Source organism: Epinephelus moara, chromosome 20 (assembly GCF_006386435.1).
Source record: "Epinephelus moara isolate mb chromosome 20, YSFRI_EMoa_1.0, whole genome shotgun sequence".
Taxonomy (NCBI): Eukaryota; Metazoa; Chordata; class Actinopteri; order Perciformes; family Serranidae; genus Epinephelus; species Epinephelus moara.
The window spans coordinates 22,404,163-22,424,015 of record NC_065525.1 but is presented as its reverse complement, the minus strand read 5'-3'; the positions used below and the strand labels follow the sequence as shown (position 1 = coordinate 22,424,015).

General features: G+C 40.7%; 2 protein-coding genes across 4 annotated transcripts; both read right to left on the bottom strand.

The window, feature by feature from the left end:
• Positions 1–234: 234 nt before the first annotated feature.
• On the bottom strand, positions 235–8,895 carry rbm28 (RNA binding motif protein 28). 2 transcript variants are annotated; one of them, XM_050073428.1, is made up of 20 exons: positions 8,528–8,895; positions 8,191–8,337; positions 7,932–8,101; positions 7,726–7,801; positions 7,520–7,612; positions 7,336–7,407; positions 7,066–7,168; positions 6,728–6,969; positions 5,721–5,790; positions 5,480–5,589; positions 5,315–5,388; positions 5,040–5,175; positions 4,101–4,165; positions 3,828–3,986; positions 3,441–3,590; positions 3,221–3,295; positions 2,998–3,124; positions 2,299–2,437; positions 1,947–2,061; positions 235–716 (listed from the first exon to the last, which is right to left on the bottom strand). In XM_050073428.1, exons 1-20 carry the CDS (start codon positions 8,643–8,645, stop codon positions 576–578), a joined length of 2,382 nt encoding a protein of 793 aa, XP_049929385.1. In that variant the 5' UTR covers positions 8,646–8,895; the 3' UTR covers positions 235–575. The 2 variants fall into 2 exon arrangements, with proteins under 2 accessions (XP_049929385.1, XP_049929386.1); XM_050073429.1 differs by having other exon boundaries at positions 235–713.
• A 1,067-nt stretch (positions 8,896–9,962) lies between these two features.
• Positions 9,963–16,813, bottom strand: si:dkey-5i3.5 (uncharacterized protein LOC565091 homolog). Of its 2 annotated transcripts, none has more exons than XM_050074049.1 (4): positions 16,700–16,813; positions 15,846–16,127; positions 11,338–11,584; positions 9,963–11,170 (listed from the first exon to the last, which is right to left on the bottom strand). In XM_050074049.1, the coding sequence occupies exons 1-4, from the start codon at positions 16,730–16,732 to the stop codon at positions 10,809–10,811; spliced, it is 924 nt and encodes a 307-aa protein (XP_049930006.1). In that variant the 5' UTR covers positions 16,733–16,813; the 3' UTR covers positions 9,963–10,808. The 2 variants fall into 2 exon arrangements, with proteins under 2 accessions (XP_049930006.1, XP_049930007.1); XM_050074050.1 differs by lacking the exon at positions 16,700–16,813 and adding an exon at positions 16,535–16,693.
• Positions 16,814–19,853: the final 3,040 nt, after the last annotated feature.

The window sequence follows — 19,853 nt, the reverse complement described above, 5'->3', positions numbered from 1 at the left end:
ATATGTGATAATGACACGTAGACCAGGTTAATATACAATGTCATCCGTGGGTGTTCATCTCTTGCTATCAAGTGTATACAAGGTTCATGAGTGGCAAGTGTTTATCCAGAGCTATCGGCTTATGATTAACTCCTGTTTAAAACTAGTATCAAAAACAACAGAATGGAGACTGGTATAACAAAGTGACCTGTGTGTATACAAAAATATGGATTTCATATAAAAATGTAAAGATTGACAAAGAAGTTTTTTTTTTAGCATATATTTTATAAAAACCAAGAACATGGGGAAAAACTATCCTTACATTTTTCATCTTGTTTTAGTACTGAGATATAAACAATATGAATTACAAAAATGCAGGAGCAAGATGGATGAAGTTAAGTGACAGTGAAGTTTCATACATGGTCGTCATACACTGTACAGTTTGACACAAAATTAATTTATGAGACTTGTACTTATTTTAAAACCTCTGGATATCAAATGAAGAGGATTTCTGTTGTGGTAGCCTTATACACTTCACAAACATTTTCTCTCTCACACTCACACACAACAACACACACAGACACACACACACAGCATTAACTATCAAACCACTTGTTTCTTTTGCCGGTGTTGTTCCTATCACTGTTCCCCATCAGTTTCTTCTTGTACTGCTCCACCAGGCTGTCAAAACGGTCCCCGTCCCTTCTTTTGAAATGCGTCTTTGCTGTATTAATCTTCTGGAAAACAACGAAAATAAAAGACAGTCATAATGGAGATAAATATCACCATTGAAAAGGGCTTAACAGAACTGCTGGCAGAGATAGTGTCCAAAGTAAGATGTGTTATTGTGATGGTAACACTTGAGGTCCTGTCTATACATATAGAGATATGTTTGAAAACTGATATTCCCCACCCTGTTTTAGAACATAATTTTGTCCACACGGCCTTCGTTTTACAAAAAATGTTGGTACACACAAGAACAAAAAACAACTGCGATCTCCCCTCGCCCACAAAGTTAGCTGTATGTACAGGCTAACGTTTTCAAAAAACCTACTGGAGATCCTATCACCGCTGAACCCCGTTCGATAAAAAGATCAAGGAGCTCACTTGAACACAGTGATGCTCTGGACGTGTGAAAGTTTACCTTCTACTCTAAATCAACAACAGTCCCACCATCTGCTGGTTCAAGGTCTGAACCAGGTCTGATCCAAAACTGTCATTTCAGGCAGACACCCAAAGGTAGAGCAAAAGCACCGGATGCAGCAGATGCCTTGTTCATCCATGAAGTGGTGAAGCAATACAGAGTTTAAGTGTGGTCATTAGACCAAGCAATACTGACAAAACTTTAGCAAACCGGTAGTCCATCACTGCTGTTGTTTCTAGAGATTGCTCATTACACAATGCTGCAATGTGCATGCACAAATTGAGGAGATTTAAATCATTGTTTCCAAAATGCTCCGTTTTACATGTCCACACAGACAAACAGTAACCTGAGAGACAAAAAACTGCAACTTAGAGGGCATGCTAAAAAATATCCATTTTAGTGACCTAAAACTCTGTTTAGTGGACAAGCGGATAAAATGTAGAGGATTTTTTTTTTCCTGTAAACGCGTAGACAGATTGATTTTTTTTAATTTTTTAGACGTGATGTAATGACATGAAATCAAAGAAGTTTATGTGCAATATTTTAAATAATTTTTTTTATATCATTCATTTATGTTTTTGTAAAAACTGCTCTTTAAAAAGGGCTGATCACACAAGGATTAAGATAAGAAAGTAAAAACACAATGCCAGAGATAAATTCTCAGTCCTCCTGCAAAGTAACGGTTTTATTTTCTGGTGCTTTTTTTCCCACCTTCTCTGTGTTAGCCACTGTTTTTAGTCGCTTTTTAAACCAGTACCTCAGCAGCTAACTTTGTTTTGTGATCATGACCAACAGACACAATCACAACAGAATATGTATGAACCTGGTTTCTGGGCTGTGTGGGCTTTTCCATCTGTCGTCTTTGACGGTCCTTCCTGTTGGATCCTGGCCTTGCTTTCTTGGGTGGCGGAGCCTGTTGCTTCCCTTTGTCACGCATTCTGCAACGGAAGAACAGTTCAGAAGCTATAACTTAAACCTGATGCTCACTGTTAAGTCATTGACAGTTATGTCATCAGTATTACAAAACTGTCAATGACTTTTAAATAGATTCATGAGTTATTTGCACCTCCTTTTCTGATTGTTCTGAATTTTTGTACACATATCCTAAGATCTGCTTGTGTGACACACATAGCGCATTGTTAACAGTTGAGTAGTAAAGGTGATAAGAACTGTACCTGTTCTTAGGTCCCCGATGAGAAGGAAAGGGTAGAATCTTCTTTCGTTTCTTCCCGTTCTCCAAATCTACGTGCTCGACCTCAGGTTTGGTCTGGAAGCCTATATGGCGTCCGCCTTGCTTCTGGCTCTGACTTAGAGCTGATAAAAACAGAAAGTGGACGGAGAGAAAATCAAAAAGAATGTAAATGTTAATGGGTGGAGTAAAAGGGCAAAACTTAATTCAGTGTCACAGACAGTCAAATGTAATAAGGTTTCTCCCAGGGCTCCACAGCGCCACCATTTTGGCCACAGATGCAAACAAAATCCACCTGTCATCCATGGGATAGATGTAAATTCCCACATGGTCCAGTCATACAGGTTTTGATTCATTTTGATGAAGTGCAGTTCCTAATAGAGTTTCATGTTTGTTTGTTTTCCATTTTTTTGTGTGACTAAGCAACCAATGAAATCTTGCCGACTAATAACCTTTCTGGTCGACTAACATTTGGTCGACTATTAGGAAGCAGCCCCAGTAAAAAGTGAGTCTGGAGCGCTGGTTTCTCCACAGCACTTGTGTGCTGTTCTGTATCTGTGCTTTGACAGGAGAACAGCAACCCATCTGAGCCCATCTGCATGAGCCTCTCATGTAAAACACCCGAATATATTCATTCAACTGGGAAAGGGCAAAATGAACATCAACAGAGAAATAGTTTTCATACCTCTCTCTCCTCTCTGCTCTGATGAGGACTGTGCTTTATTTCCACCTTTCCTGGGTTCTCTTCCAGCTCCGGCTGTCTGGGACTGAGGTTTCGCTCCTCCTTTAAAAAGCCGATTCTGGAAAAACTCCTGCAAAGATGATCACACAGGGTTACTCTCCCATTTAGATAAAGAACATTGTTCAATTTTAAGATATACCTATCACACAAATGAGTACAAACGCACCTTGTTTTTTTGTCGTCTCAATTCTTTTATCTTGAGTTTCCTTGAATCCTCCAGGGAGAACTCGACAATAGGTCTCTGCAGGACGACATAAAATAAGACACAATCACCACAATGTGATGTCTGAAAGTAAATAAATACAGTGGCAACAAAGCAAAAACAAAACTCTTTTAAAACACACTGATAATGACTTCAGCACAACTTCCTCGCTGCAAGAACGCACCTTGTGGGGGCCAAAGATGTCTGGGTTGTTGTTAAGGTAACGCAGTGTGCTGAGAGCATGTTCATGGTCCTGGAACTGGACAAAGCCGTAACCTAATGACTGTCCCATCACCTGACCCTTCTCTGGCTTCTTGTCATACATCACCCGACACTAGAAGGAGAAACAGGAGGTACGCACACACAGCAGGATTAAAAATGACAACAGCACCCCCTACTGGGCACAGAGACACACTGTTTTCAATTTGATGTCAGTCTAACCTTCATAAATGTTACTCACACAACACTGTTTTCAGGAATGTTTTGACAAAGCTGCCAAAAAATGATAACTGCCATAATACTACTGCTATATTTCATGAAGTGTCCACCAGTGTGGCATATTGTTTCTCACCTCTGTGACGCGGGCTCCCTTGCTTCCTTTTACCGCTTGGAGACAGAGTGCTCTGAGTTTTTTGTTGTCCACTGACTTGGGCAGGTTGTGGACACACAGACGAGTCTTTGATACAAACACGTTTAAGCTCCGAAGCTTGGTCCTCTTTATTTCTTCAAACTGAGGGAAACAGACAACACCAAATATATGCGTCACTGCAGACATAATAAGTGTAAGCATTAAAATCATTCTCCAATCAGAAACATTTAAAATGGTTGATGAAAATGAACTCACCCTGGCTCTTTTGACCATGTCTGCTTCAGGCACACCCTCTGCTGCCTTGGTTCCCGCACGGATCACTGTGTGTGTGGAGGTGAGAGGAGAATATCATGCAGTATAAAAACAGATTCAGAGTAAGAGTATTAAGAGACTATTAAACCTATTTCAATACTTTAATAGGGACCTCACAAGACAGATCCGGCTTTCCTAGGTCACTGTTAATCTTGGTTAACAGTTTGCATGTGTAATATTGTAATGTTATAATGTTAAAGTCCCTCTCCTGACACATTATTACTTGTACTAGAATTTAATTTAACATGGTTTTCCCACATTATAGTTTTAAAAAACTCAAAAAGAGCAGCGTGCATCATGATGGCTGGCGTTTGTGCAACAAAATCAGCAACTGGCAGTCGTATTTGAATACATAGCATAATCATTTATTGTTTGTTAGCTTGTGTCGGCTGACACCATGTAAGTGTTTGTGAAAAATACAACATCTACTACAAAGAGGTTTTAGGTAGACAGTGAAACAACATGCACGACTGTGTTTGTTGTCAAAACTTTCACTATGCTAGTCCGCTCTTCGCCAGAGACTTCAGGTTTCTTTGCCAGTGTTGTTGTCAAAGTCTGTTCCCCTGTCGATATGCCATTTGAATCTCACATTTTATTGAAGTGCACAGACATTGCCCCCCTCTCAAAGGAGGGGTGTGAAAACCTTTCTAGTGACAAGCAATTACAAGTCCGTATAGTCAAGGGTATTCATTTTAGGACACATAAACATAAGCAAAACACATCTTTGAGTGGAGGGTGACATATAATCAAATCTGCATGAGCGATACAGTTAATACTGATGGTGAATGTGTGTAAAGTGAAGTGGTCACTACAAGAGGTGAATGACAGAACAGACAGGCGGTTAAGAAGGAAAAAAGGAAAGCATGAAATGGGTTTACTTACACCCCTCTCTGGCCAGGTACAGGTTCCTGGTGCCCGTTTCTACTTTCTTTTTGTCCACTTTCAGCTTGGCGGCATCCTCTCTGGTCACCGCTGGCACAATCAACAGCTTTCTGCCGTCTACACGGATGCCACCATTCTGCATCACATGACCCAATGTTATAACCAAGGCAGCAATATCAACTCATGGTGCAAAACAGTAAAAAATACAATGCCACGTCATAAAAATGTGGATGAAGGGAATGTTTACAGTAAATCAAACTAAATGAATTTGTTACCTCTGCCTCGTCTTGTGCTTCAGCCATGCATTTGTCTGCAGCCTCTTTGCTCTTAAACTGCGCAAATGCAACACCTGGTAAAACAGTAAATCCAAAATTACTAAATCAACCCATACTGTTAAACAACAGACAGATGAGTGTTTCATTCAAGCACTGCTGACTGACCTTTTGAATGCCCTGTGTCATGGTGGACAACGATCTTTATGTAGTTCAGCTCTCCGTACTTCAGGAGAACTTCCTCCAGACCCTCTTCCTCCGTGTCAAAGGACAGGTTCCTAAATCAGCCAGGAGTAAGATGAACAAAGCTGCTGATGATGTGATAAGCAAGTATGAAAATAAAACAAATGGAGCAGAGTAAGAAAAAGGAAGGCACGTTTAAGATCGAGTAGTGAGAAGAATCTCAAACCTGATGAAAACAGTCTTGCCCTCGTTCACATCTGAAGGGAGAAGTTTCTTTGAGGTCTTCTTCTTCTTAGCTAGAGATAAACGCAGCAGACAAGCAGTGTCAAAACATTTTTATGAACATTTTTACTTACAACACATGTAAGGACGTCCCGATAACGTTTGTTTGCCCATTTTATGTTTACATTTGTTTGTTGCATTTTAGAGTCGATGAATTGTTATTAAGATTTTAGAGTGTTCTCCAGTGTTTGTTGCTTCCATGTAGTCTTCACCTGAGTTACCTCAATAACCTGTATTCTGTTGAGGGCCTGTATATCTTTTGCACGGATTACATTGACAAACTACTCTCATCTGCTGTTTGCTGGCTGGGCTTTTGTTGCCTTTGCAGTGGTGTCATGAGTGTCTGCAGCACCACGACAAGCAAGCGGAATGCAAGATACACTGAGCCGAAATGAAGCTAGTGCATATAAATTAGGTATATAACATGTATAAACAGTTTCAGTTTATGGTGTGTCGCTGCGGGCAGGGCTCAGCCTCTGCTCTTACACACTGAGTGAAGAGAGAGACACACATACAGACAGACAGACAGTGGAGAGTTTGTAGAGCTGACAACAGCTGCACTCATTGCATTGCTGTGCATGACAGCTTCACCAGTAAGAGCACGTCTGTGATAGCTCTGATGTAAAACACAACTGTCATAAAGCTGCTGACGAAGTTGCAAATGCAAAAAGCAAGTTTTCGTTGGTTTGCTTTTTTTAGATTTTATTGTTTTGTGTCTGTGTCATTCCAATTTTGCCATGTGAAGCACTTGGGCTGCCTGTTTGTATGAAAGGTGCTATATAAATAAAGTTGAGTTGAGTTAAAACGAGGATCAGATCGGGCTCTATATGGCTCAATACAGCCGATCCCAACTAGGTACATAAATGCCTTAATACACTGATCTCTGAGTTTGGATCATGACATCCCTAATTACATGCTCAAATATAAAAAATTCAAGATAAAAATTGATACCTGTTTTATCTTCTTCATCGTCCTCATCATCCTCTTCATCTTGACTGTCATCTTGATCATCAATTGAATCAAGGCTACTCTTATCATCTTCATCTTCGTCGTCGTCTTCTTCCTGGGACACATCATCATCCTCTTCCTCATCTTCTTCCTCATCATCATCCTCGTCATCCTGATCCTCGCTGTCATCCTCATCATCTGACTGGGATTCTTCCACCTGCAGCAAAGCTGGTTTGGAAGTGACTCTGTGGACAAACAAAAACAAATTTGACAAATAAAGTTAAGCAGTGTTTAACACCAGGTGGCATATTAACACAGGTGTACATGAACGAGGTTCACACTTTTTCTTCACAGGTGCTGCTTGTGGCTTTTCTTCCTCCTCTTCTTCAGTGTCACTCTCTGAGTCTGCCTGTTTTGTAGGTGTTTTCTCTGTATTCTTATTTCCTGTTTGGTGAACAAAACAGTGTTGGTTATTATCTTTATTCTGATGTAGACGTATTTTCTACTTATTATAAGAAGACACAACATGTTTCGTCTTGCTTAATGTGTAGCGGATAATAAAATGACATGCAGTTGTTTACCCTTGCAGATAAAAAAATATGGACAATTACCTGCACCTGCGGACGTCTGTGTGGCAATAAACTTGTCCTTAGGCACAGCCCAGTCAATTGCTACCTGTCGACCTGTGAATGAAACATTAACGTTTAAAAAACACACATGATACAAACTAAATAAATTGAGATGTCAACAATGAGCAGTGTTTCTCACACAATGTTAAGTGTGTGACTCACTAACCTTTTATCGCCTTCATGTTCATGGCATTGAGCGCTCTCGCTGCCTCAGACACATTTTTAAAAAGGACAAAGGCAAATCCTCGCATCTTCCCATCTGTACAAGCACAAACATAAGAAAACCAATCAACCTATTCAAGGATTACATGACAATTAAAGGTGTTGTTTGACTTATCTGTACATATAGTATAAATTAAAACCCATATTTACCAGGTTTGAGGGGAATTTTGGACTCAAGAACTGTTCCATAGTTGGAAAAGACTTGTTTGAGATCCTCCTCTGAGCACTGCAACACAAGACATGTCAAATGTTACAGGTCAAGCAACGACTTCTTCTACCACTCTAACAGAGTTCAGAGGATGGATCAGAGTGTGCTTGTCAGTTGCTGCATTTCGCAACCATGTAGCATACTGTACCTGAAAACTAAGGTTCCTTATGATGAGTCTAGCTTTCAGAAACTTTTTCCTGAGGCCTTGGGATTTCTGCTGATTTTCCTCTGGTGCAGCAGCTGGTTCTTTGGCTGCTACAGCTGGCTCTTTGGCTGCTGCAGCTGGTTCCTCAGGTGCCGCTGCTGGCTTTTTAGGTCCTAAATCAAAGACATGAGCAGGGTTATCAAGTAGACATGGCCTGACAGCTCTTGGAGTTGCTTGTTTTTGGACATGCCTTTGCACACACCTGTTTTCCTTTTGTCTTTTATCTTCCTCTTCGCCACTGATAAAGCCAGCTTCTGTCCTTCGTATTCTTTGACTTCTTTCAAGGCTCGCTGTGCATCCTCCAGCATGGAGTATGTGACATAGCCGAATCCCCGACATTTGTCTGTGCCTGGTTTGTACATAAAAACAGGTTATTATTGGTTATATTTACTTTAACTGTACTGCCAACATTTAGTGAGGTATCTTTACACCTACAAGCCGAAATATGAGTGTGTAAGCTTTAGCATATCTTCAGTTAGGGTACATTTTCTTGTTAAATTTAGCCACAAAACCCTAATAAATGACAGTGACAACATCACCTCTCTCTCTGACCACGAAGCATTGCTTCACCGGACCAATTTCAGAGAATATTTCCGTCAGCCGTTCATTTGAAGCTGAAGCTGGTAGATGACCAACGAATATGGTCTGCGCTTGCATGGCTCTCCGCTGCCTGGCTAACGTTAGCAGTTAGCTCGCTAATGTTAGCTTTTCTGGCTCGATAGTCACTAACACACTGATGTCTACTTTATTATCAATTCCGCATTAAGTGTTAATATCAAATAATTCGATATCACGCGAACAAGCGACAGAAATACTTGATACGGAACTATAAACTTTGAACACCACTAGCTTTCAAATTAAGTCGCATGTTTACAAATGCGGGCAGCCATCTTGGAAACTGTACTGAAGTCTCGGGTCCACAAGTCTCGCGTTACATTTCAGAAAGCCGTTCCGTGCTGCCGCCTACAGTCCAGGAGGTTTATTCATGTATTTATGAATTTATCTGTGTATGTGTAAGTGATCGATAAAGAGCTCAGATATTCATACTCTGTTACAAGTTAAAGTCCTATATTTTAAACATACTCAAGTAAAAGTACATCAAAATATACTGAAGTAACCAAAAGTAAAAGTAGTCATTATGCAGAATGGCCCATTTCAGGCTAATATATATTGTTGGATTGTAATCATTGATGTATGAATGTGTTCATCACTTAAATGTTGCAGCTGTTACAGGTGGAGCTCATTTTAAATATTTTATATACTGCTGTAATAATACATCATAATTTATTTGCTGATTCATTTTTTTGCATTAATAATTTTACTATGCAAAGTAACTAGTAACTAAAATTACGAAATAAATGTTTGAGATGTAGTGGAATAGAAGTATAAAGTAGCAGAAAATGTAAATACTCAACTAAAGTACAAGTCCCCCATAATTATACTTGAACGAATGAATGACTTTATTTTGAACCAAGATTAAAAATTTAAAAAAAAACATACTAAAAAACAAACAAGACAAAGATAACAGTGTCTGAAAAGGAGCAGGTAGAAGTAAAACTTATATGTATCTACGTCTTTCTTACATTTCTTCTTTCACTCATATACTATTTCAACACATTCCCAAATTTATTTACAACTAATATCCAACCATCCCTGGTCTATTTACCACCCAGTTAAATGAAGATTTAACTAGATTTTGGCATTGTATATATTTGTATTGCACCTAACTGTTCTTTTAATATATATATTTTGCACATACTGTTAGGTTATTTTAGTCTGTGGTATATTTGCACTCATTGTGTCTAAACACTACCTACTTTGTATTGCCACTGCTGGGCTGTAATCTCCCTATGCATAAACAAATTTTTCTTATCTCATCTCCAACCACAAAAACAAATGAGGCAGGTGAGGCACAAGTACAAAGAGAAAGGACAACTGTACTACAATAATTAAAATAAAAGAGACAACAGAAAATGTTGACAAAAATAGTTTTAATACGTAAACCAGAAATGTAAAAAAGTTATGAGACACAAAGTTTGACAATATCAGAGGCACTGTTTCATGTTCGACAACCGTCAACAAACAATTCATTCATTTGTAAAACATTAAAACAACTCTGCTTTGGTAGTTAGTGAAAGCACCGTAGTTATTACAGGTTTTCCCCTGAGGCTCATTATCACTGCCTCAGTTCAGTTGAGTTAAGCACTGTAAATGAACACATACTTCTGAACAGTGGTCATCAAATATCAAGTCCTGGAGTTGCTTGTGTAAATATAAAAGGTTGTGCAGAGATATAGAGAAAATATGTTTTGGCTAACAGAAAGTAGAAAACAGTACAATGTCCAATGGCTTCTGGAAACAACTTCAATTTTTTTCTTCATGATGTAAATGATGTGTATTAAAGAGAAGGCACCATAGGTCTTATTTCTAACTACTGTTACGACCTACATGGCGTTCTGTGCTCCTGGCTTTTATTATTCTCTGTTTCAGGAAGCTCCCAGTAAATATATAAGTCTCATCTCCCTGTGTTCACTGTCAAAGTGCCAATGTGAGAAATATAACTTTACAACTTTAAAGCTCAGCAATTCAATAAGTATATTTCCTGAGATGAGAGCACAGTAAAGTAAAGGTTCAAGCCACAACAGTTAATACGACATAAAGTACTGCAATAAGAGTATAAATTTAAATAATGTATTCTCCCTAAGTCAACTATCACTACTGTAGTTACACATTGTAGGCAAATATTTTAAATTAAAAACATCAAACACGCAAAGTAAAAGGTAAAATGGCATTTTTTTTTTTTTTTTTTACAAAATCACCTTACATCTTCGCCTTCAGCGGGGCGAAACGGAGTGACTGCAGGAATGTGTTTAGGATGGTCAGATACTCCTCCGGGTGCCTCTTCAGGTGACCTGCATGTGTTGAATCTTCCCACTTCTTTGCTGTGACGTCCACCCCGCGCTTCAGCCAGTAATCAATCAGCTCCTCCATGACTCGTGGGTTGCTCAACGGATCATTCTCGCAGAAGAAAAACAGCCCAGGAGCTGTGACGGGACTATTCCAAAACACATCAATGCTCGTGTTAAAGTAGTCCACCGTCTGGCGTTTGAACATGCTAAAGTATAGCAGGCTCACGTGTTTTATCACTGTTTCCCAGCGTGGAGATAAAGTCTTAGCAAGACCTGGGTGGAGAGGAGGGGGAAAAAACACACTTAATTCATTTGCATTCACTCCTATTCATACATTCCTGTATAAACACACAATTTTGGATCAAGTTAGTGTGATTGTGCACCATGGGTACTATAAATTAAACTGATAAATGTGTTAAATCACATCAATACTGACTGACCTGTGGACATCTGCTCCACAGAGCCCACCACCAGGCTATCAAAGACTTGGCCTTTGATTCTCTGCGTGAGTGCCTGATATTTCTGCGTGTCCTGGGACACATGCACCAGCAGCTGAGCAAATGTGTAGCCACCGATAGAGAAGGCATGGACGAGAAGAGGACGGGACACAAAGCGCTCAGTGTGGAGCAACTCCAGCAACCTCTTTCCGTGATCCAGACCCCAGCGAGGCCACAGGAACTCTTGCACCTTGCGTAAAACAAACAGAAAGGAAAACAGAGTCTGGTGAAACATCAGTATGGCTTAAGGGCCCATCCTTTAACTGAGTATTTAAAGGTCAGAGATCACAGAGGTCACAGATATCGCTGTCTCAGTCCTTGCATTGATGAACTGATCATAAAAGAGGTGACTTTAGATTGTCCTTGTTTACCAAGTTAATATTCAACTGGGGTTTTGATGTTGTTATCCCGATGTAGGCTTGCATACGTGCTCCAATACTGACTGTACACATGACGAAATTAAACAGCATGTCTGAACGGTCCTTCAGGCTCAGCAGAAGAAGGCAAGAGAAGTCACCACAGCGGATACTTGTGTACATGACTGGAATGCATGCATGCAGTCCTGGATGCACCGCATAGCCGTATGCCCAAAATAAGTCCAGACTGCCTTACGACCTCCACAACACAGAATCCTTGAAATGAACCTGTGCACCACTGACGGCATGTGTCTTATCTGTTGCTGTAAACGTGAGCATGGGGGTTGTTGTGCCTGCTCATACTGGGTGGATATGGGGGATTTGTTGACATGAGTGTCAATAGTCATTACAGAAAGATAAGATCTGATAATTGAGATGCATGAGGGTTTTTGACCTTCCTTATATTATGCTCTTGCTTAATCGATCCATCTCTTAGGCGTATAATTAACTATTTATCCTGTTAACACACACCACACATCTTGTGGTAGACAAAGTACACAACTCTATTTGTAGGAGCCATGAATTAATTTAGAAAGGACAAGATTTTGTAAGTTTTGGGATGGTTTATATTTTTGTATTGCTGCATGTTTTTTGGGATATTATCTTTTTTTTTATTGCGGTTTTTGGGAGAGTCGAGACACGTGAATTTGGGTAGTGACACTCAAACTCTATGTACGCATCGTCTGTTCACCTCAAAGAGAGGGTGAGGTGGACGCTGTATTTGTTGTTGCCAAAAATGTAACTACCGCAGGAAACAAACTAAAAATCGCTGAGAGGCGGAGGTTGGGCCTGGTTAACTTGTCTGACACGCCAACACAAGATTCTCTGTGATCATTTTGAGTACAAGTTTGTGCAGGTCATAATAAGATGACTCCTTTTCATTATTACATTTATTGAACGCATTTTTGAATCTCAGCAAATCTTTTGTTGGCGTGTCAGACAAGCTAACCAGGCCCAGCCTCAGCCTCTCAGCGACTTTTAGTTTGTTTCCTGCAGTAACTTGAGTCAAAGTATAGATCAAATATCATCAAATATAGGTCAGATATTACTTCAATACGAGTGAAAGTTGGCTGAGTCAAATTATTAGTTGAGTTAAAGTACTGTAGTACTTGCGCTAAACAAAAAAACCAAAGTTTTTAAAAGTTTTTTTTTTTTTGTCTGTCATTTTCAAATAAGATAATACTACAGCGTACACTTTTGCAGGAAAATCCTTAAACAGTCATTTGACCAAACATAGCAAAAAAACTAGAGCTACTACAAGCACAGACAACTTTCTTTCTTTGTTTTGTTTTGTTTGTGTAGCAAATGTTTAAAGACCTCGACATGCTTTCTCAGGTTGGATGGTGAATTCTTGTAGGCCATGATGAAGTTTGTGCATGGTAAACAGAGCAAACATTTAAAACGATATGACTCATTCTTCATCTCATAGTAACACCTCATAACCTAAGACAACCACCTGCTGATGACCCCTCCTCTCTCCGCTCTGATGAGCTGCCCAATCTGAGTAGCACATGTGCAAGGTAGAGGTATGGGACACCACGCACAGAGCTGCATGAACACACTGTGCGTTCCAATCCCCATACTACCACACTATACAGTATGCCAGAAAGAGATTTAGTGTGTCCCAATACATAGTAAGTCATTATGCAGCATGCCAAAAATACCAGGATGTTCTACTACATCCCATCCAATTTTGCAGTATGCAAACTAGCATGCTGTTCTGGCTATTATGACCCACAATCCTATACGCAATGGACGATACGTCACATCGACTGAGCTGCAAATAGATGACAGCTGTTTGACCCTAGTTAAACTACATACATTGCAAAGCAACAACCGCAGAGCTCTCCGGGTCGATCTCGTTTGTGTTATCTTCAAGGTAACAGATGTAAAAACAAGAGGGTCAAAGTTTAGGGCCTAATGTCATGAAGAGGTAGTATGTCACAATTGTGTGTGACTGATAGTGAAAAGAAAAAGCATGCGATGCACAACACACCCACAGTTTATAGGCTTTTAGGAAAGGAAAAAAATCATCTGCTGACTTTAAAGCAAAGTAACAAGATCCTTCATTAAAATTTCGTAGAGTCAAAAGCACAATAATTGTCTTTTAATATAGTGAAGTGAAAGTAATACACTTACAAAAAAAGAGTAATACTCAAGTTAAGTACAGACACTCAACAACTTTTTTTCCCGTTAAAGGGTTTTTTTTGGGGAGTTTTTCCTTATCCGCTGTGAGGGTCCAAAGGACAGAGGGATGTCGTATGCTGTAAAGCCCTGTGAGGCAAATTGTGATTTGTGATATTGGGCTTTATAAATAAAATTGATTGATTGATTGATTTAACTCTACTTAAGTACAGAACTTAAGTAAATGTCCGTTACTGTCCACCTCTGGTTATACACAAATGGGCTTTTAATGGTACCTTTTTTTAACTTACTCACTGGACAGGCAAGAGACAAACCTCTAGATGCTTGGATGATAGGCCTTTGTATTCTACTGTATATTTTTATTAACCAAATAATATGCAAATGATATGTAATTTCAATGCTCTTTTGCTTTTGTGCTTTGCTATGTGCTTTTGTCTTTTGTTATATGCTTGTGCCCTTTTGTGGACATGCCATCAATCCGCTTTTTTCTGTGCTAAATCTGGCACATTTACGTGACTTAAAGCTACTCTTACCTTTCTTGCATTTCACACAGCACTTCGAAAAAATGTGAACATCCACAACTCCCGCCTCCCTCCAAAGTCCCATCCCCCTCCTCCTGCAAATCCACCTCCCTCCAAAGGTCTACTCCCCCCTCCTCCATTACGTTCTCATTACGTCTATGACAGACGTAGTCGTTGGCAAAGTAACGTTACATACACGGAAGAGGAGAGCAAGTGTAACGTTACAACCAAGACAGTTAAACGCAACCCCAGAGTTTTAAAACTCAACCGGAGTCAGTGATGACTGATGAGTTTTAGAATAAGGTTACAGTGCTAACGTTAGATAGTAGCGTTAACGTTACTACTAAGTGGAAACGCACAAGGAAGATAATGTTAATGTTTCAGAGGCTACGTTACAGTAGGATGGCAACTGGAAGCTGTGTTGTCATATATAACGTTATAGCCTATGTTACATTAGAGGCAAACTAAAAAATACCTGTCCAGCAGAAATTCTGCGACCACCTCGTCCCTTTTTAGCTCAGGATGAAGCTGCATCAGTCTTCGCCATCGCTCGAAAGCAGAGCCGATGTTGACCCGAGTTTTAGCTCTTGCAGCATCGAATTCTCTCTTAGTGTTAGCTTGCGGTGGTCCGCATTTGTCTGCCATTGTTACGGAGAAAAGTTTATATCCACAAGTGTCCCTGTCACTAGTTTATATCTAGTTTATAAAATAGTTTATATCCTGTTACTAGTTTATATCCACAAGCGTCCCTGTCACTAGTTTATATCTAGTTTATAAAATAGTTTATATCCTGTTACTAGTTTATATCCACAAGCGTCCCTATTACTAGCCTATTTGTTGTCTCACAGACTCAGGGGGATGTTACGCTGGTGGTTATGTCAGTCGGAGGCCTCCATGTGGGGAAGACAGACAGGACGCTCGAATGCAATGATTGGTCGGAGTTTTCTTAGAACCATATAAGAATGGTATAATTATGAGTTTGTATCTCTGGTGGAATTCACTTACATTTTAGTGTGCCATCAGCTTATCAATAGCATTTTAACCTAAACAAAAAGTGTAAAATTTCCAGAAAGGTAAGTGTTGCTTTAAGTGATCATGAACATAAAACAGCAGTTCCCTGTATCCCAAAAAAGTTCATTAGTAGGTGAGCATCCACAGATATGCAGTTAACATTTCATCATAAATCATAATAATGCATCTGAGTCATCATGAAGTTAGTTTAATTTTAGCAAATTCAAGCAACACATAGCTCTAACTGTGTAGCTGTGATACAAAGCATTGATTACGTCCACTATCATCTTAACTAGTAATTTAGTAGTCAAATCTGTCTCCTACTCATTGATAATCCTTCCTCTTGTCCTTAACTCACCTCACTCTCTACCACGAGCACATCGAAGCCGGTGCGGAAGTAGATTTCGCAATACTTCACCAGAGCCTGAGGGCGCGATCCCAACCAGGGCAGCATCAGCATGAGGGGTTTGTGCTCCTCAGAGACTTTGCTCTGACATCCTGATACTGGAGGTGCTACTTCATTAACGTAGAAAGTGACATTCTTGCTGAGGCGGTGGGCTGTGACGCCTCTGCTCAGGACTGCCCTGCCCAAAACTGAGGCTGCGGCCAGGCTTCCCATTGGAGGAGATGTGCCCCGTGCCTGGAGAAGAAAAGAGGAAACAGACGGAACGTGACAATGAGAAAGCTTCTTACATTACAAATAACTACACAACTTAAACATATTAACGTAACAAGCACAAACTCTGCATGTGTCTTTGTATTTGAAGCTAAATCTACACCGGAGCATTAACCCTTCGCGTCCTCTAACTTACACCCCCCCCCCCCCGTCATAGCATTAGCAGGATAAATAACCGTCAACCGTCCTCTAACGTTAATGACGTACGAACACAACGCTAATTCCGCAGAGCTCAAACACAGCTTTAGCTAAGTTAGCTAACTGTCTTAACTTTACCCCAGTGTCAAACCAGTTAGTAACGTTAGCAATAACCGTTAAGCCTTTAACTTATCCGTGTTATCTGTCTGCTTGTTGAGTTAACCGTTACTGACCTGCTTTTGGTTATGTGCCAGTGATGCTCTGGTTAGTGTACAGGCACGGCTCTACCAAAGCGCACCCTCCCTGTAGTGCAAAGTTAGCTAGCACAGCACGAGTCCTCTGTCAGCAGTGTGTCCCCGTTATAAAAAACTATCGACTTGTCCCCTCTTTCCAAATACCTCTCCAGGCTTCCTCTCCTCCTCCTTCTTCATCTGATGGCTGTGTGTCCTCGGTTGGCTCGCTGTGGCTGCTCAGGCAATCTGCTGCCCTCATCCGGAAGTGAAGCGCTCAGCAAACACACTACTAAAGTAAGACCAGTCTGACCGGTCTGACCAGTATTTAGTTACTCTCCAATCCTCTCTACAGCATTCATCAGGCACAAACAATATGTTTACATATTACAAATAAGAAACCAGAACTATACAATCACAGTAAGCTATATATTACACTAGAGAACTAACCACAGAACAAGCACACACACACATTTGTGCAGTCCACTTCAATAAAATAAATGGTGATGGCAGCAGGAATCAGGACAGCTGATTTGGCACAGTTCTGGGACGTCATTCATATAGAGTCCTAGCCGAGTCAACCCACTTAACTTCATCCGGCATGCTGAGTTTGGGCCAATGCTGGGCCAGGTCGTTTCTAATAACAGCCCAGTGATGGCAGTGTCAGCCGGAATTGGGCCGGCTGATTCAGCCCGATTCTGGGATGTCATTCATACCGAATTCTAGCCAAGTCAGGCAAAAGGATGTGGCCCGGCTAAGTTCATCCAGCATGCCGAGTTTGGGCCGATGCTGGGCCAGCTCATTTTTGATAACGGCCAAGTGATGGCAGTGTCAGCAGCTGGAATCTGGCCAGCTGATTCAGCTTGATTCTGGGGCATCATTCATACAGAGTCTTGGCTGAGTAAAGCAACTTGATGTGGCCCGGCTAATTTCATACGGCATGCCCCGTTTGGACCAATGCTGGGCCAGGTCATTTCTGGTAATAGCCCAGTGATGGCAGTGTCTGCTGTCGGAATCAGGACAGCTGATTTGGTCCAATTCTGGGGCATCATTCACGCCGAGTCTCAGCCAAGTCAGGCAACCAGACCCAGCCCAGCTAATTTCATCCGGTATGCCAAGTTCAGGCTGATTCTGGGCAAGGCCATTTTGGCTACCTGGGATGACATGACATGATATGACATGATATGACATGATGTGACGTGACGTGACGTGACGTGACGTGACGTGACGTGACGTGACGTGAAGTGACGTGATATGATATGATATGATATATGATTTGATGTGACATGACAGGATATCAATACAACGAACGAACTAACGTGCTGGGCGAGGGGTCATCCCTATGTTTCCAGGGTTCTATGTTTCCCACTTAACCCTGCAAAAAAGGTTCTATGTTCCCCGCTTACACAAAAAGGGTTCTATGTTTCCCGCTTGGTTGAGCGGGAAACATAGAACCCGGGCAACATAGAACCTTTTTTGCAGGATTAAGTGGGGAACATAGAACCCGGGAAACATAGAACCCTGGAAACATAGATACGCTCCCCTGGGCGAGCTCGTGCCGCAGCTGCGCTGTGTTCACTGAAACCATCTCAAACTGTGTTGTGTCTAAGAGGGCCGTAACTGGGAGAGCTAATGACATACCCATAATTACGATTGCGGATGATCTTATTGGGCTGTTTTGGTGCCCCAGCACAGCACATGTTGCACGTTTTCTCTGCAGTGGCACTGCTAAAATCTACCAAAAGACTAAACTCATGGCAAGACCAGAATTACTGCTTCATGGTTGTATGCCAAACAAGTTAAGTTTCAGTCACAGTTTACATCCATGTCTGTCCAGTTTCATATGTAGCTGTGACAGAAAACAATGCTTCAAATGTGGATGTCTGTCTGCAAAGAAGTGACAAATTCTAAAACATGGATGCTTCACACACATCTTCAACCAGGCAGCACTGAAGATCTATAAAATCACAGTTTCAAGAGGCCCAACATTAAGTTCACCAAGTCAGTATCAGACCAAATGTCTCCCCTTCTGTTTCTGAGCTATGGTGTTGAATAATGGTCAGATATGATGTCATAGTGAAGTTAACCTTTTGGAGATAAAATGCAATCACTTCATCATTGTGTCCTGTCAGACATTGTGTGAAATTTTGTCAAAAGTAGTAGAAGAATTCTTGAGGTATGGCCAAAACATGTTTTATGAAGTCACAGTGATCTTGACCTTTAATGACCAAAATCTACTCAGGTCATTCTTGAGTCTAAATGGGCGTTTGTGTCACATTTGAAGAACTTTCTTCAAGGCGTTCTTGAGATATTGCATTCACAAGAATGGGACAGACGGACGTGGATACAGATGAATGGATTTACAACTTGAAAACAAAATTCCCTTCAGCCATGGCTGTTGCCAGCATGGAGGCATACAATTCAGGGTTGTTGAATGAATCAACACGAATGACGTCAGCTGGAGCATTTGTTCGTCATTTTAACTTTGCTGCCACTGTCTGGTTATTAGTACACCACAGCAGCACAAAGTTAGTCAGAGTTGTGTTAAAGTTACCTTCCCATACCTATCTTGATTCAGTTGATAAAAGAGTCCCACAGATATAGTTGGGGCTTACACATAAAATTATAAGGTCCACAGATATCTGTCCAACTTCTTTTATCACTGCAGAGAATATCACAACTACTCAACAAAACACAGCTGAACAGATTCTATTCTTTTAAGATTCAAAAGTTCTGTTCTCCATTGACTCTCATGCAATCCTTTTAGATTTCCTTCATTTTCACGCTGATCTTCGCCCAAGGCACAACATTTGGCTCAAAATCCACAAAACCAGCATGAAAATGAAGGAAATCTAAAAGGATTGCATGAGAGTCAACGGGGTAACGAGTGCGTAATGACACTCGTTACCCAGAGAGGTTAGAAGGTGATACATATTTTCTCCCCCAAATTAAACCCTGAAAAGTGTAAGGCTAACTAGCCAGCTACCAAAGGTACAGCCAAATGAATGAAAACACATGCTACTTTTGCTTTTTTAAGATTATAACACTGAATTATGACCTACCCTGCTGTACAGGAACCAGTGTAAAGAAGCAGAGAAACTTTGCCAATATTCAAACAGCTGTGTGTCATCGCAGTGTGTGTAAATGGACATTGTTTAGATACCCCCGGAGCTCCCCGCCTGTTCAGAGGCGTAGGTCCAGTGGCAGAGGCCCAAAAATGTGATAATGTGAATAGTAAAAGTGAGTGAGTTTTGAGTGTTTTGAGTGTCATATCAATTGTTTTTTACAAAGGAGGTAGTACAGGTAGGCTAGCACTGTCAAT